The 19,256-nt window shown below is 31.1% G+C and overlaps 2 protein-coding genes across 2 annotated transcripts; both read left to right on the top strand.

The window, feature by feature from the left end:
- Positions 1-4,321: 4,321 nt before the first annotated feature.
- LOC126674613 (cation/H(+) antiporter 3-like) lies at positions 4,322-10,051 on the top strand. Its single transcript, XM_050369092.1, has 3 exons — positions 4,322-4,576; positions 5,746-6,741; positions 8,939-10,051. The coding sequence occupies exons 1-3, from the start codon at positions 4,322-4,324 to the stop codon at positions 10,049-10,051; spliced, it is 2,364 nt and encodes a 787-aa protein (XP_050225049.1).
- Positions 10,052-13,979: 3,928 nt separating this feature from the next.
- LOC126674602 (cation/H(+) antiporter 4-like) lies at positions 13,980-18,334 on the top strand. The gene is made up of 3 exons (XM_050369082.1): positions 13,980-14,210; positions 15,613-16,614; positions 17,098-18,334. Exons 1-3 carry the CDS (start codon positions 13,980-13,982, stop codon positions 18,214-18,216), a joined length of 2,352 nt encoding a protein of 783 aa, XP_050225039.1. The 3' UTR covers positions 18,217-18,334.
- Positions 18,335-19,256: the final 922 nt, after the last annotated feature.

The following is a 19,256-nucleotide window of genomic DNA, read 5'->3' as shown; positions in this document are numbered from 1 at the left end:
TTTTTTAAAAAAAATTTAATTCTCTTTGAGAGGATGAACAGTGTTCATCCTCTCAAAGAGGATGAACTGTTCATCCTCTTTTGAGAATGAGCAGATCTTGCTCATCCTCAAAAGAGGATGAACAGTTCGTTCATCCTCTTTTGAGGATGCGTTCATCCTCTTTTGAGGATGAGCAAGATCTGCTCATCCTCAAAAGAGGATGAGCAAGTTCTGCTCATCCTCTTTTGAGGATGAACAGTTGTTCATCCTCAAATGAGGATGAACACAGTTCATCCTCTTTGAGAGGATGAACACTGTTCATCCTCTCAAAAAGAATTTTAAAAAAATTGAATTGGATGGTTGCGGCGGGTTCTGACGGTAGATTCGGTAGTCGGCGGCGATTTTAAAATTAATTCGTTTTTTTCAATTAAGTTTTATTAGTGTTTTGTTACAATTAATTAAGTTTTTTTTAGAAGTTTTTAAGTGAAGAAGAGGGTAAAAATGATTAAAAAGGTTCATTAGTATAAATTTGGTAAGTCTTTTAAAGATTAAGAATGTTTTTAAACCTTTTTCTTATGTGCCACGTCATTATTTAACGGAAATTTTGGATGGAGGGGGTTTTTTGTTCGAAAAAAAAAATTGAGGGGTCGATTTGAGCCAGAAAAAAGTAAAAGGGCTGTCTTGTACTTTCTTGAAAAGTTCAGGGGTTTTTTTGTACCTTCGGCCTTTTATAAAGTAAATAAAGTAATAAACAAATTAAGAAAATAAAAAATAAAAAATAAAAAATATAAATATAAGAAAATAAAAAAAATGGATTTATTAAGCTATTAGAATCTTTTAAAATGTAATTTTTATTTATACTTGTGTTAAAAGTAATTAAAATTTTAATTTTTTAGTTAAGTCCTTTAACTTAGTTGAATAACTTAAAAAAAAATAAAGAGACTAAAATGTTGATTAAAAAAAAATGAGAGACTATATCATTTGATTTTCAAATAAAGAGGACGAAAGTATGGATTACAATAAATATGGAAGGCATAAGAGTAATTTACTCATAAAAATAGGGTATTACTAAATACTTCCCCTAGTAACTAGGAAACACCCCTCTCCCGCACTTCTAAACAAAACCAAAAAAAATTCTCCTAACCTTATTCGAATCTCAAAACCGTAATGACAGATAACGCTTCAAATTCATCGGAAAACGAGTTCAAACATCGGAAACGAGTATCCCAGCTTTACCCGAGGTAATTTTTATTTTTTTAGAAGATTTAGAATAGAAAATTAAATTTTTTTGTCGAAAAAAATTGTTGACCGGCACCCCCGGATCGCATTGGTCCAGGTCTGAGACGTCCCTAGTTGACGTCTCCTGTCTGGATCGACGCGTACCGACGGCGTCGGTCCAAAAGGGTTCCCCAAACATTTCTCACGAGGGGCGGCGGCGACCGGAAACAATTAGTTTAGATTAATTATTATTTAAGATCTATTGTTTAACTACTTATTAATATTAATACAAATGTTAATATTAATTCTATATATTTTAGATGATCAATTTGAAGTTTTTGGTGACGGCGGTATCAATTACAGTGGACAATTCTATTTTGGAAAATTGTTTGAAAGTGATGATGAAACCATTAAATGGGCCAACGGAATTGATATTCGTATTGTATTGTATTGTATTGACAAGTAGGCTTGGGGAGTCTTTACTAACAATTCGAAATATAATGTTGGTGAAGGAACTTTTATTTCGCTTTGGAACGATAATTTGATACGGAATGGACCAGCGTGTAGTCTTTTTCCTCGCCTTTTTTATCTTTCAAATCAAAAAAAGCAAGCTACCATCAGTGATGTTTGGAGGGATGGGTGAAGATGGAGGCGTCGTTTGAGAGGCGCAGAGATCCTATTACACGGTGATTTTTTTAGTATTTTGAGCTTGATAGCTCAACGGGTGGGTATACTCGATCAAGTTTGGTGGAATACAAATTCAAAAGTGTTCACGACTGCCTCTTTTTGCCGTTTTTCAACTGCAAATTGCAGTTTGGACGGGAATGTGTTACGGGCTTCATTTACTGATGTACAATCAGCTGCTTCACATTTTCCTTTTTTAAGAACTGACGAGTCTGCTTCTGTGGAAAATCTAGCAGCTGATGTTGATTCTGGTCGGGATCTAACTGTTGACAGTTCTGCTGCTCCTGGTCAAATGGTTTATGTCGTGGAATCTGCTGCTTCTGGTCTGAACTGTCCAACGCTGGTAGTTGCTAATGGTCAGAATAATTAGCAACTAGTTCATGTTGTGGAGGGAATGAGGGCATGGGATGATAATGTCGAGGGGGTAACGTTCTTGTAAGTTTGGAGTTCTAAAGCACCACCACATGTTAAGTTCTTTATTTGATTAGCTTTGCATAATAGAGTTCTTTCGCTAGATTTTTTGGCACGTAATTTGATTATCACGGTTAATAACTCTTTATGCATTTTTTGTGGTGAGGTGGAGATGCATGACCACATTTTATTTATTGTGATTTTTCGAAATGTGTTTGGTGTGACATTCTGAATAAGCTTGATATGGTTTGGATCTTTCCTTCTTCGTTTGTGGATTTCATGATATAGTGGCAGAATATTATTTCAAGAGGACCTTATTTACATATATGGAGGGTTCTGTGGTTTCTGGTCGTTTGGGATAATTGGAAATATAAAAATGGGAGAGTTTTTAAGAACAAGACGCAGACCAAGGAAGATGTCATTTTTAACTGCTTTTCAAAAACAGTTTTTTTATTCAAACTTTGTAATAGGGAGTTTTCTTATTTAGGTTTGGATTTCTTAGAAATTCTTATTATATTCTCTTCGGACCGTGATGTTCTATAGCCTTTCTCTTAGTCGTAGATTTTAATGTGCCACTCTGAATGTGCAACTTCTTGTGCGGAAGCTTTAAAATGGCTTTTGTCATTTCTTGTGGCTTATAATATATATTATTCATCAAAAAACATTAATTACAAGTCTCACCACCCAAAATTTCCGTACTCAGAAACTGATGTATTTCGTTGTTTAGATTATTTCTGTAATTTTCCTGAGTTCTTTTAAAGCTCTCTTAAGGTTTAATTTGCCTTCCATTTCTTTGTGTTAGTATTAATTTACAAATTATTTATCCTAGAAAAAAAATGAAGTCGAACAATCAGAGAACGCACTGGAACATCTCTTAAGTATTTATTAAAAATGATTGAATAATTTTTAAGGATATAACATTACCTAAAATAGTTTATATATGTGTGGTTGACATGAAAAATAATGATTTATAAACTATTGATATATTATTTGAAATATTGTAAAAAGTAGTCTTTGAAATGTGTTCTCTACTTTGTTAATATTTAATGGTTATATGAATATCTTTCCTACTTCTGTAAAAAAAAATGTACTGTTAGGAAATTAAAACAAGAACGTATTTATGTTTATTCTTTGAACGCAAATAATTTTTCATTGGCTGATAGTTTTTTTTTATGAATAATAATTTTATAAAAAGCCACGAGAAGTGGCAAGGAACCAATTCGCTAAGCTTTCGTACAAGAAGTGACTTATAAAGAAGTACACTAAAAGCTTAGACAAAGAGAATCAGAACAAAAGATCAAATGTCCTGAGACAAAATACAACGCGGATTTCGAAAGAAATCCAATCCCGTATAGAGAAAATTCCTATTATAACTTTTAAAAAAGAAAGCCGCCCGCATAAAACAATTAAAGATGACATCCTCAAAATCTGAATTAGTGCTATCGAAAATCCTTCTATTTCTGCTTTTCCATATTTGGCTGATAGTTCCAAAGGTACCACACATTTGGAAAAAGAAAAATAAAATTCCAACAAAATATTTTCTTCTATTAATAGTAGTTAATTGTAGGTTATATTTACCTACGTTTGTTTATGACTATTGCACACTTAAGCTGAACTACTAGTTCATAACAATAAAAAGAAGAAGAATTCAGAATTAAAAAAAAAATTATTAGACAAACACCCATGACCCAACTGTTATTTTTTATTATTATAATTACTTAATCATTTATGTAATACCAATATGGTTTTGAAATTTGTTGTAACGTATTTCTACATTAGTACGTACCTTTAACAAAAGAAGTTACAGCTAAAGATGTTTTAAAGAAACTATCTATGATAATAATTTTCTTAGTTAATTAGTACTGTTTAAATAATTGATTACTTTCTGTTAAGTTTGTTGGTCACTCTAATCTTGTTTTTAGTTTGCTCTTTCTTTTGAAAAAGTAGAATGCTAAAATTAATGATAAATCCTTAATATATAATTGTGTTTTATATTCTTAATTCTCTTTGATTTTTCTTAAATGAAACTATGGACACTAATATAGTAAAACCGGAGTTTCTAGCAAAGAATGCATCATTCGTTACAGCAACATTTTGCTTCTCTCTTGATCCTCCTATGATCAATTCTCATGGCATTTTTAATAATACGGATTCTCCGGCGGATTTTTTGAAATTCTCGTTGCCGCTTCTCGAATTGCAAATCGCTCTCATTTGCATTGTTTATCAAGCAATTCATTTTTTTCTTAAGCATATTGGCATCACCAGTTTTGTCTCACAGATTCTTGTAAGTAAGATGTTTTGTGAACTTCAACACTAATTGTATGACAAAGGGTAATGTGCTCTTGTGCCTCAAGATTATTGCCGAGCTCGGTCTATATATAGCACGGAAATGAAAATGATAAAATGGTAAAGGTTAAAATATATTTTCTTTACAATAATTGATATAGATATAGAGATTTTAGTTTTTGAAGTATTCCGGAGATTTAAAATGAAATACAATACTGAAACATGTGATTCGAGAAGTTTTCGTATAAAATAGACCTCGGCCATAGACACTTGAGATTTCTTGGAATGTATAATTCTTAGAAGACAAAATGTCCTTGTCTACCCATAATTATGGCTCGTTTGTTAAATATCCCATGATGTTAAAATTTTGTCAGTTTGGTCTGTAATTTTTTTTATCTTTGTGAAATATATTCAGAATTTGTTTAGAGATGACATGGTGTAACATTATACGTGCACGTGTACAAAAAACTTATCCTATTTAGCATATACAACATGATTTCACATCAGCTAAAAACTAACCATGAATATGTTTGACAACATTCGTAAAGATATTAGATTAAAGTGGAAAAATTTTAAAATCATGATATATAGTTATGGATAGATAAGAATATTTTGTTCTTTTTTATAAACAAAACCTTTTTTCGCCAAGCAATTTATATAATAGTTAGCTCTAAACAAAATACTTATCTTTTGCACGAAATCTCCTTAAATTGTACGCTTTAACAATTTGTTACTATTTTTAAATCGCTTCTAAAACTCTGATAATTACTCTATATTTATAATATGTTCTTGAAAAATATATTATTTTTCTGCATTTTATGTTCTGCGTTTTTGTTTCTGTTTCCGGAAATACTTCTAAACTCTGATACTACTTTATATTTATAATCTATTCTTGAGAAAATATGGGTTTTCCGTTTTCTACTTTCATGTTTTTTGTTTAGAGTTTTTTTTTCAAAATTTAAGAAACGCTTCTGAAACTCTAAAACTACTATAAACGTATTGCCTATTTTTGAGAAATTATGATTTTTCTGTTGTGCTGCTTTGGTGTTTCCAATTTAGCATTTCTATTTCCGTGCTATATAGATGAGCTTATCTTGTTCGTTTAATTTTCTTTTCAAATAACCTATTGTTTTAAATGACTAATTAAGAATATTTTATGTGAAACAGGCGGGATTAGTTCTTGGACCAACATGCCTCGGAAGATTAGATTTCATGAGACGTGTAATATTTCCTCATGATAGCCAAGAAGTAATATCTACATTTGCATTAATAGGGTTTCAAATGTTTTTATTCTTGAGTGCAGTGAAGCTCGACGCCGGAGTAGTACTTAAATCTGGAAAAATCGTCATGTTTAGTGGTATAGGGATCGTGATTTTACCATTATTATCGGGGTTTTTTGTCGTATTTCTTAATGTAGCTAATTTATCCGCCACAAAAACATTATACGAAGCCGGAATTGTTGTTATCATGCAATGTTTCACTACTCTATCGATTATCGCTCATGTTCTTGATGAACTTAATCTTGCAAACACCGAGATCGGACGGCTAGCATTATCTACAGCATTAATCGGCGATATGCTATGCATTGTCGTTATGTCAGTTACAATCGCAACAGTCGATAGTTCAATGACTAATATGTTCGTCGGAAGTACGGCAATCGTGATTTATATTCTCGCTGCAGTATTTATTTTTCGGCCGTCCGTGTCGTGGATAATGAGACAAACTCCTCAAGGATCACCCGTTGAATCCACCTACATTTATTTCATCATCATAGTCGTGATCGCATCGGAAATATATTTCAAATTTTTCCGACAAGGTCAATGCATAGGACCACTTGTTCTTGGATTATTTATTCGGGCCGGCTCGCCGTTAGGGTCCGCGATTATAGAGAAGTTCGAGGGTTTTGTTTTAGGGGTATTGATGCCTCTTGCGGTTACTACATCAATACTTAGGGCAGATTTGAGCTTGATTTTATGGAAATTTTCGGAAATTAAATTATACTTGCTATTGATGGCATTGCCATCTATAACTAAATTCATATCATGTTTGGTACCTGCATTGTATTGGAAAATGCCAATTGTTGATTCATTGATATTTTCTGTGATTATGACCAGCAGAGGTAACATGGAGCTTACAGCATATATACTAGCAAGAGATATTCTGGTAAATATTTCTATTTCAATTACATTTAATGATTAAAAGAAGGGTCAATTGGACCCTCCAATTTGTACCTCGGGCTCAAATAAATTACTTTTAATAATATTATTTTTAATCAACTAGCTTTCAGAATTTGTGTCTCGGGGTCAAATAAGTTATTTTTAACTTTTTAGATCAATTAGATCCTTAAATTTGTGTTTCGGAATCAAATAAATTACGTGTTTGAGATATAAAAATTAGGGGTTCTTTGACTTTTAAAAATTAAAGGCTTAATCCCTGAAAACCCCCCCACCTTTTAACCCCCCTTCGTTTGCACACTCACCTTTCAAAATCTCCAATTTTACCTAAATTATCACCTTTTATTTTCAATTGCACCCTAGAAGTATTAAATTGGGCTTTTGTTACTAGAAAAAAGTTGAAATCGATACTTTATATTTTAATTCATGTTCTAAGTAGTCCTTAATGTTTAAATTTCAACAAAAAAAACCATATTTAATGATATTTTTAATTGATTTTTATTTTATATAAAAAAATTAACTTTTAAAATTTTAAGAAATATGGTTTTATTTTTGAAATTTAAACATTGAGGACTATTTAGAATATGAATTAAAATATAAATTATCGATTTGAACTTTTTTATAATAAAAAAGGGCTAATTTAATACTTTTAGGGTGCAATTGAAAATGAAAGTTGAGAATTTGGGTAAAATTGGAGATTTTGAAAGGTGAGGGTGCAAACGAAGGGGTGTTGAAAGGTGGGGGTTTTTTCAGGGAATTAGCCAAAATTAAAATACAAGTTTTGGATTTAAAAATTAAAAGTGACTTATTTGACTATAAAATACAAATTATGGGATTTAATTGACTAAAAAGGTTAAAAACAACTTATTTCATCATGAAACGCTAGTTTTGAGGGTCGAATTGACCTTTTTGCTCTTTAACGATTACATATAATAACATTAAGAAAAAGGTAGTAAGCAATTTATGTTAGACCAAAGGCGTTCTGTATATAATTGTCCTAATTTACAAAACTGTCAGATCGAACTGTATTAATTTTTGTAAGAATGCATGTCAAAATTAGGATATATAAAATCCTTTTACCTTAGAAAAAATTACTTCGTCCCTGGCCTTAATTAGGTCAAAATTATTGTCCCTTTCATGGATTTTAAAAGTTTGTTGTTTCACCAATAGTTTTTAGAAAATTGATGATTGAAATCTTTATACCTAAACCATATAAAATGGTGAATTGTATTTTCGGTTGAGGCATGTTAGGTTAGGTTAGGTTAGGTTAGGGATCGATGGTGGCATTATCAGTTATTCGTTAAGTTGGCAGTGGCGTAGACAATAAGGGACCGTTTGGTTCAAAGTTGGAAATCGGAATGAGAAGGAATAGAAATAGTAATGATTGTTTTCATTTTTTGTTTGGTTCAAAGTGTAGGAATGGGAAAGGGAATGGATAAAATTTAATAAAAAAATTATTTATTATTTATTAAAAATATTTTTTTTTATTTTTTAAAAAAATTTTTATATAAAAAAAATTATATTTTTAAAATAAAATATTTTTTAAAAAAAATTAATTTTTTAAATTTTTTTTTTAAATAATTTTTTTAAAAAATTACTTTAAAAGAACAAAAAATAAATTTTTTTTAAAATATTAAAAAATATTTTTTTATTTTATGTATATTTTTTAAAATTTAAAAATAATTTTTTTAATAATTATATATTTATTATTTATCATTAAAATATTTTGTTAAATCTTGATTCTCATTCCCAAAGGGGAATGGGTAATTCCCATTGAAAGGGTAATCACATTCTTATTCCTTAGTGTAATTTGACAAAACAAACACAAACAATGGAAATCATTTCCATTCCATTTCCATTCTCCCTTTTTTTTGGCGAACCAAACGGCCCCTAAGATGGTTTAAAAATCAATTCGATTCAAAAATGGTTATAAAAAAAAAATATATGTCAAAAATGACTAGTTTTGATAAGTTGAATAAATTGGGCTATAATCAACACAACATACAAATGTTTGATATTTTATTGAAAAAATGATGAATATCATGTCTCTGTTCACTGTCATTGTTGATAAAATTAAAGTTTCTTCACTATTATATAAAAATTAAATATATTGCAATCTAGCAAAAAAAGAACATTACATATATATAATGCAGTGTCACTAATTACCACTTGTTTAAAAATTGCAGATAGTAACCGACGACGTTTTTGCAGTTCTAGTTCTTTGCTTGCTCATAAACTCAACCTTCGTGGGAATCTTTGTGAAATACTTCTATGATCCTGCAAGAAAATACGCAGGTTACCAAGTGAGAAATATTAGAAGTTTGAAACCGAAATCCGAAATGCGAATTCTTACCTGCATTTACAAGGATGCAAACATAACATCAACGTTAAAACTTCTCGATTCTTTTCATCCAAACGTGGAGAAACCGCTCGACGTTTACGTTCTTCATCTACTACAACTTATCGGAAGAGACACGCCGATCCTAATATCACACGAGAATCGGCAACCGGTAAATGAATCCAGTTCACATAATGTCATTATTGCATTCAATCAATTTAAACAAAACAATTGGGATAGTGTATCGGTTTCTGCTTTTACCGCAATATCTCCTTTAAAATCGATGAATGAGGATTTATCTATACTCGCGCTCGATAAGATCGCGTCATTTATATTACTTCCGCTCCATAGACGATGGTCTATCCACGGAAGTATCATAGAAGAAGATAGCAATATACGGAATATAAATTGTAAAGTTCTTGAAAAAGCTCCATGTTCGGTGGCAGTTTTTTTCGACCGTGGAAAGCTCGGTCGTCGTTCTTCGACAACGGTGTCCGAGGCGGTCCCGCTTTCTATATGCATGATATTTATGGGTGGTAGCGATGATCGGGAGGCGTTGTCGTTAGCGAAACGGATTGCGAAGGACTCGAATGCGAATTTAACGGTTGTAAATTTGCTACCATCGATTAGGGCTTGTGGGAAAAATCCTGAAGATGAAATGATTGATTCGTGGGCGATGGAGAATGCGAAAAGAAGTAAGGAAAATGGTGTGAATTTGAGATATAAAGAGCAAATGGTGAAAGATGGACCAGAAACAGCACTGCAAATTCATTCAATTGTGGATGAATTTGATCTTTTTTTAGTTGGGAGACGATTTGGTGTAGAATCTCCGCAAACACTAGGTTTAGAGAAATGGGCTGAGATTCCTGAGCTAGGGATTATCGGAGATTTGCTTGCATCCAAGGATTTTAATACCAGAGCCGCTGTTTTGGTGGTGCAAGAACAAAAACAAATGAAGTAGCCAGTTAGGGTTTTCCATTTTTTTGGTACACGTACTGTGCGATATCCGGATATACTCTCCCGACTAATCTGAACAAAGCCGGATATATTAGGGCGACAAAATGAGTTAAACTATAACTTTTTTACATAACGGCTACCATTGTTAATTGGAGCCACTGCCCCAACACACGATCGAGCCAGATAGGACTTGTTAGGATGATAAAGCGAGTTACCATCATTAATTTGTTATATTTTGATGACGGAATTTTCATTTTTATATCGACTGGTGATAGCTATAGGCAATTCAGGCTGGCTTGTGGCAACAATAAGATATGCGAATATTCAACTTTTCTGTTGCCACGAAATTAAGTAAATATTAGCCTCAATTGCTATAGCAACATCCCGTTGATATAAAATAAAAGTTTAATCATCAAAAATTGATAAATTAAACTATGATATTATGTTAAAAGATTATAATACAGTAAGCCTACAAAAATTGTAATCCTCGACCAAGCTCTCATCATATTAAGTTAAGTTGCTCAATACCCGGTATTCGAAACCGAGAGGGGGGGGCCTTGCATGCAGCCCAGCTCTCTGATTAGCTAGGGGTTTTTTGAAGAAAAAAAAAATCGTCCCAGTAGTTAATTTTGTTTAATGTAATACTACATATTTACATTAAGTTAAACCATTAATGTATATAATAACGCATTAAGTTGGTACAGAATGCCGCTTAACAATTCTTAGTTTTCTCGATGATTAGCTTCGTATATTGTTTGACCTTCAGCCTTGTAGCTAAGTTTGGTGAAAAAATTGTTTGCACATATGTCTTTTCTTTTTTCAGTTTCAAGTTTGGCAATTATAATTCGATCACTATCTTTATATGAGTTATGGAGGCATTTTTATCAATACTAAAGTAGCCAATCAATTATTTGCATATTTATTACGCACCTCAAGTACTTTCACAATAATCAATTACATACTTAAACTTAACATTTTATTACATTTAAACACATTATCAAAAAGTGATGGACGTTACTTTCTGAAACTCTTAATAAACTGTCAGATTTTATTAATTTTATTAATTTTTTCATAAATTAAGGTATATATATTATTTTATTTTTAATTTAATTTTGATAGATTGATTTTAATTATTTTATCTTTTTTTATATATTTTTTGTTATATCATAATCAATTTTTTATTGCTAGTTTAACAAAGTATATAGAGAAATAAAAATTATCAAATTTAATTAAAGTTTCCAAATGAGATATATAATCAGTGAAAATATAAATTTCAAAATTATCTTTTTAGGATAATATTATATTCGAATCGTTATATATGAAATGTTCTTGCAATTTGAATATTGTTTTACAGTGATTCTTTTAAATTTACTAAATGTTTTCTTTTTTTAATATAAATTCGTAATAATTTATTTGGATTTGTAAACTATATCTTAATATTAGTAATATATTAATAAACTATCACTGTATTTTTAGTAAACATTTCATTGATATATATATATGAAAAATTAAATAATATCTTAACAAATTTTAAATTGTTTTAATTATTAGTAATAGATAAATTAAGATAGATACAATTTCTAAAAATATTAATTTTATAACAACTTTACTAATAAGTATATTTATTTAGATTGAAATATTAATTATAGACTAATTTATGAAAAAGAATAGCTAAATTGTTCTCATGATACAAATTAGTCATAGGTGATCTATTTTCTAATAAAAGAATACCTTTTTTCAAGGACTCACTCCCTTATAGACGTTTGTGACTACACGATATGCTGACTAGACAAAAATGTTTAAATATAACGAAAAGGTCAGTTTACGTGCAAATATATGGTCATTGTCAAAGTTGAGGTGTATAAGTGACTAATTCAGAAAAGTTCAGGGGCATAAATATGCATTTGGCCTGATTATTATTGAGAGCATGTGTTAGATCTTGGAGTCTACTAATGTTGAAGGAGCCAATTATACAGAAATCTAAATTTAATTTTATACAAAATATATTAGATTTTATTAATATTTTTAATAAATTTAATTTTTTGAAAACAAAATATTGTTAAACTTATCTTAAATACAAATAAATAATAATTGTAAATATATTATAGATTAATAATAATTATAAAGTATTTTTATATTTACTTAGATTTTTAATAATTTTATGGACTTTTTAAAAGACAAAATAAGCTTAAGAGTTTAATTAAACTTAATTTTTGACAATCAAAACTTTTGACCAAGTCAACTAACGAAAATAACAGACATAATGGGAAAATAATTGAATATCAGGGAAAAAACATTGAATTTTTAAAAGTTTTGAGGATAATAGTATTTTAATCCTTAACGGGAGGGGTAAATAATAATAAACCTTATGATATATTAATGTGCTTTCGGATTAACTTTTTTATTTTATTTATTTTTCAGAAGTACAAAAACATTTTTTAAACAATTACCATACTGGATACTATCTTTATCTGCATTATGCATCATTTATAAAAGATTAATACTTTTTTTTTCCAAAGGAAAAATAAAATTACAGTGCATTTGTCAAATTAAAAACACATGAATAAAAATTCTAACAATTTGGTTCAATGGTTTTATAATTTATGTCTATTATATATAAGTTAGCATATGAAGAATTAATTAATAGAAAACAATATCTATTTAATATTTGTTTTATATAGTAGGTGATATTTTATCTTTTTGATCCAACTTGAAGGACATGTGCTAAAAGTTTGGAACTTTAAAGAATTCAAGCGGTTTAACGGCATAATCGATCAAGGTTCAAGTTAAGACCTCGCAACAACGGAACTTTGTTTATCGTTGTGCGCTAAGATGACATCTTAGCGAGATTTCGGCTTAATTTTTTTTTTATTATTATCATTTTCTTATATTTTTTTATTGTTTCATATTTAGTTGCTGGATTATAGTTTGAAAGACCATATATTTAATTGTTGTTATATGGCTTTTATTTTCTCTATCTTTTAAGAAAAAACTTACTTTTATCATAAATTAGTCCATAATTTGATAAATTTCCTACAAATTTAAGATATTATCTATCCAAATTTATCAAAACCTTATATTATTATTAAAAAGTTTATTATTATCAAAAATTTACATAATTATATTTTAATATGGGCTAATAAATCATTTAAAATATTTAAAATATTTTTTATCAATTAATCCATTCATCTTTTTATTATTTATTTTGAGACAATTGACTGAAAATATGAAATTATGGTATCAAACTGTCAAAAATGTGTATTCAAGATATATTTTCACAATTTCATGATAGTTGTGGATGTAATAATTTATTTATTTATTATAAAAATATCCTTAGAATACTTATCCGATGTATTTTAATTAAAATTAAAAAAAATAACCAAAAATTGAAAAAATGATTATACATTTATACTTGAACTTATTATTCATAAAAAAATTCGCAAGAAACATTTAGCTAATTAAATTATTCATAATTAGAAAGAAAACAATAAGGCTAATGTATACAAAATAAAATAAAGTTTGAAACAAGAAAAAGAAAAACTTCTCAATTGTATAATGTTTAATACCTTTCTTTAATCCCCACTACTCATGCTACTATAATAGTAACTCATATTTTGTTACCAATTAGTTTTACTCTTGGGAGTGGCATATATCCTTTAAAAAATGTAACAACCAAAACAGAAATAAATTGATGGATTATTGCTAAATACTCACTAAGCTAAATGTAACAAAAATATATACATAAACCATTAATAGAATTTGGTTTGTTAGTGCATATATTTTTATGAATCCATCATTTTTCTTTTTACAAAATGTGTCCATGTATTTAAATCTCTAAGCATTTAGTTCTTTCACTATATATAATTCTTTTTCTAATTTTTTTTCTTTTTCGATTTTTCATCGATCGATTGAGTTCTTTACGAGCATCACCAATGGCGGCCGAGCTTGATTTTTTAAAAGGCGTTCCGGCAAATAGAACAAAAACATGCTTCACGCTTCCTATGCTAAATTCTCATGGATTAGATCTAAAATCTCCTGCCAAATTTCTGAAATACTCAGTTCCACTTCTTGAACTACAAATCGGTATTATTGTCACCATGACATTTACATTGCATGCCCTTCTTAAGCGTTTTGGAATCACCATGTTCATTTGCCAAGTTCTTGTATGTGCCCTAATTCTTTCTGTTTTATTTTTAAGGTGCTTTTAATTTTTTTTAACAGAAATAGGCTAGTTATTGTTAGAGATATAATGTTAATTTAATTCAAACCGAAACAACAAACTGCACTGAGGTCCGGGTCGAAACCCAGACCTCATGAATGCACGCAAAAAGCTTAATCACTCGGGTTAGGTTAGGCCTCACTAGCATTTTTAAGTTGATTGTGCTCTAATATAAGTTTTTTCATCTAAATCTTTAAATCTTTGAGACAACTGCAATATCTTCAAGCTAAAAAGCTTGTTAAGTTGTTTTGTTTTTCTTGGGTTATTGATTCTGGGAGTCACTATACTTTTCCAAAGTTGCAAAATGGTCACCGAACAATATTTTGTTCCAAAATGGTCACTGTACTTTGTGATTAGTAACTTCTGGCGATCACTAAATGAAATCCGATGACTTTTGTCCTATATGGCTTGCCGGAAGCTGACTCACACCTTTCTTTTTGCCGGAAAATGTTTAAAAAATTATGAAAGAAGATGATGATGTAGAAAGTTAAGAGTGATATCGACAATGACATGGCAAAGAGGAAGGTGCGAGTAAGCTTCCGGCAAGTCACGTAGGACAAAAGCCACGTAGGACAAAAGCCACCAGATTTCATTTGATGATCGCCGGAAGTTACTAATCACAAAGTACAGTGACCATTTTGAAACAAAAAATTGTTCGGTGACCATTTTGCAATTTTGAGAAAGTACAATGACTCCCAGAATCAATAACCCGTTTTTCTTTTATACAAGAAACGTGTATTCATTTCCGTTTTTAAAAATACTTCTGAAGTTAGATATACAATTCTATATAATTAATTGATATTAAAGTCCTCTCTAATATGGGTTAAAAAAATTGTGGTTTGTACTTTTTATTGATCGAATATGGAATTTTAAATATTTACATTTTGATAATTAAATTTTAATTTTACTAATAATGACATGTCACTAAATGAAATTTGGCGAACAAAATTGCTTACGTGGCCAACGGAAAAATACATAACTTCCTAATTTTAACATGCCATTTAAAAGTCAATATATATATATATATATATATATATATATATATATATATATATATATATTGCCATAAAGTATATAGTTTGATTAACCTTAAAGTAAATAAAATATGGCAAAGATTCTATCTACATTGTCCAGTAGAAATTGGCCAAAAAATCATTCAGTGACAATGCCGTAAAATTGAAGTCTTAATTATCAAAATATATTTAAAAGTCGGTAACGTTCTATAAAAACACAGCAAATTTTATTAAACCCTCTCTATTACTTTAAGGTTTAGAGTTCGAATCGCACTTGTCTTCAAGCTAGTCTAACAAGTTATTTTTGACACTGTTGTAACTTTTGTAAAACAGACTGGCATAATTCTTGGACCTACATTTCTTGGACGATTAGAAATCATGAAAAAAGTAATTTTCTCACATGAAAGCCAAGAACTAATCTGCACAGTGGAATATTTTGGTTATGCAATTTACATATTCATAAGCGCAGTAAAAATAGACATCGGAGCAACAATACGATCAACCGGAAAAGTAGTACTTATCACCGGGGCAGTATCAGTAATCGCACCAATGGTGTTCGGGTTACTTTTAGTACGGCCACCAATTTCAGGATTTCTCGAAAGCGGAATCCATAACGAAGCAATGCAAGTAGTTCTCATGAACAGCTTCTCAACATTTTCAATAATCATCCATGTCCTTGATGAACTCAAGCTCGTAAATACGGAATTAGGGCTCTTAGCATTATCTGCATCATTAGTTGCAGACGGAGTAGGTTTGAGTATTACAACATTGGTTACTGTTCTTCAGCAGAAACTTTCCTCAATAAGTTCAATAATAGACATGTCAGCAACAACCGGATTTATGATTTTCTCCGGATTTATAATCCGACCCGTGCTTTTTCTTATAATTCGAAAAACCCCTCAAGGATCCGCCATTAATTCCGACGTTACTTATATACTTATCGCAATGGCGTGTATGAGCGCAGTATATTTTCATGTTTTTCATCAGCTGCAATGTATCGGAGCTTTTGCTTTCGGGATGATGATACCAGCCGGACCGCCGTTAGGATCGGCATTGGTGAAAAAATTTGACACTTTTATGTTTTCAATATTACTTAGTGTTGGTGTGGCTACATCGGTTATGAGGGCAGATTTGAGTTTGATTATATATAAATTTGATGATATAAATTTATATTTGATGATCATAATATTGACATTTGGAGCTAAATTAGTGGCTTGTTTGTTACCTTCGTTATATTGGAATATACCATTCATTGATTCTCTAATTTTTGCTGTTATTATGACTTGCCGAGGTAACATTGAGCTGGCTTATTACATACTCGCAAGAGATACTCTGGTGATTCTCAAAATCCTTACAGTTTGTACTTTATTTTATTTTTTAGCTGTAGGACTATAAACGAACTGCGCCGCTCACGAGCGGTTCGGTGTTCGGCAAGATAAGAGCTCGACTGGAGCTCGTTCGTTAGACTAAAGGAATGAGATTGAACTCGAAACCTAATTTATGTTCATTTATTTAAATGAGTCAAGCTTGACCTTGGTGTTTGGTTTATTTGCGTTCACGAATGGATCGTATATGAGCTCATGGGCTGTCAATTATGAGCTCGCGAACGTTCTCTTATATGAGCTTGATTACAAGCTAGTGTGAGCTAGATGGCTCGTATATGAGCTCATTTAAAATCTCGTGAACTGATCGAACTCATTATATGCATTAATTTTTAAAAATTGATTTGATTAATTTTTTATACTTTATTATCAATTATATGACAATGTGAGTAGTATAACACCTCAAATTGAATTATTTCTTTTCGAAATTGTGCAGATGATAAGTGAAGATGTTTTCGCCTTGTTGATTTTATGCATGATACTCAATTCAACTTTTGTTGCAATAACTGTGAAATGCCTCTACGATCCTTCAAGAAAATATGCAGGCTATCAAGCGAGGAACATCTTGCATTTAAAGCCAAAAGCTGAGCTCCGAATTCTTGCCTGCGTTCACCAACCAGAGAATATAACTTGTATCATCGGACTACTTGACGCTTTTCACGCGAACAAAGACAGATTCATTTCTCTTTATGTCCTCCATCTCATCCAACTCATCGGACGAAACACGCCGTTAGTCATATCCCACCAAAAGCAGAAACCAGTATCGGACTCACGCGCCCATAATGTTGTCATCTCGTTCAGTCAATATGAGCAAAGAAACTGGGACAGTGTATCGGTTTCTACTTTTACTGCATTATCGCCGTCGAAATCGATGAATGGGGATATAACTCTACTCGCATTCGACAAGCTCACGTCTCTAATATTACTTCCGCTCCATCGAAAATGGTCTATCCATGGAATTATTACAGCTGAAGACAATTTTATAAGAACCGTAAACTTAAAGGTTCTTGAGAAAGCTCCTTGTTCAGTCGGAATCTTTTTCGACCGGGGAAAACTAGGACGTGGTGCCTCCGAAGCGTCGTCATCAAAGACATCGCGTTCTATCTGTATGATCTTTTTAGGGGGTCCTGACGATCGTGAGACGTTATCTTTAGCAAAACGAATATCGAAGGACTCAAGCGCGAGCGTAACAGTGATCCGTTTTATTCCAGAATCTGTTCATTTAATAGACTCTGAAGAGTCACTGCTCGACGCTTGGGCGCTGGAGGAAATCAAGCAAATAGTTGATAATAGTAAATCTAAGTCAAATTTAGAATACAGAGAACATACTGTGAAAGATGGAGCTGATACCGCGTTTGCTCTCCGTTCCATAGCTGATGACTATGATCTATTCTTAGTTGGGCGACGCTTTGGCATAGAATCTCCTCAAACAGGTGGTTTATCAGAATGGCCAGAGATTCCGGAGCTGGGAATTATAGGAGACCTACTTGCCTCCAAGTATCTCAACACCAAAGCAGCTGTTCTGGTGGTGCAACAACAAAAGAAGTTGAAATAGCTAGATAGGACCAATGTGTCAGATTTACGAGAAAATACAACTATGAATCGGCAATTTCATTTCATATCAGTATCCGGCATGAAATGGCAAGCCGATGCCATGATTTTCATCCACAATTTTCCACAATCTGTATAAATCCCCCATCAGTTAATCATAGGTAAAAACGAGAATTTTATGGATAGAAATTGTAGATTACCTACAAGTTCATTAGCATATGAACTCTAACACAAATATCACATATAGGCACATGCATGACACTCTTTCCAGCATCACAAAAGCTGCAATATGAGCTTCAGCTTCGGCAACGGAAACTTATCGACCAGACCTCCTAAAAAGAACAGGTCTCAATCCCGGGCCATAACAGCAGATTATTTCTGCAGCTGATCATCTCAGCTTTTTCTATTGCTTTGATTGAGGATTGATTAGTTAAACTTAGTTTGCTATTTAGTTATAAAGCCGATTAGAACAGGACACGTGTAAGTAGTCGGTTTTGATTCTTGTTCGTAATCGGCTTACTATATAAGGTAGCTGAGCTTTCTTTATTCATTAATGAAAATATAAGCTGATTGTTACAAAGTTCAAAATGGTATCAGACACTAATTATCTGTCACTTTCTCAAGAAACAAACAGGCATATCCATTCAACTTTTCTAACTCGATCATCAAACACATTACAAAACCTAACACTAAATCAAAATCAAAAACCTAAAATTAAATCAAAATCAAAACCTAAAACTAAATCAAAATCAAAATCAAAACCTAATCTATCAAAAAGAGACAAATTTGAAAGAAAGAATTTCTTAAAAAAAGAGTAGAGATTACCTCGAAAACGCTTTGCTTGAACAAAAACTGTTGATCGATAATCTATTTCAACGATAAGAAATCTCTGAAGAAAAAAGAATCGACTCTGAAACTGACGAGCATTTTTAATAAAGGTTCATTTTGCCCTTCAACTTGGAACAAAATATCAAATAACGCCAAATTGTGGGTGTTTTTATTCAATATTATAAACTTATTCTTAATTGATACTATGTGCTAAGT

Source organism: Mercurialis annua, linkage group LG1-X (genome assembly GCF_937616625.2).
Source record: "Mercurialis annua linkage group LG1-X, ddMerAnnu1.2, whole genome shotgun sequence".
In the NCBI taxonomy this organism is placed as follows: domain Eukaryota; kingdom Viridiplantae; phylum Streptophyta; class Magnoliopsida; order Malpighiales; family Euphorbiaceae; genus Mercurialis; species Mercurialis annua.
The sequence above is the reverse complement of the archived record's forward strand: the minus strand, read 5'-3'. Positions and strand labels throughout refer to the sequence as shown.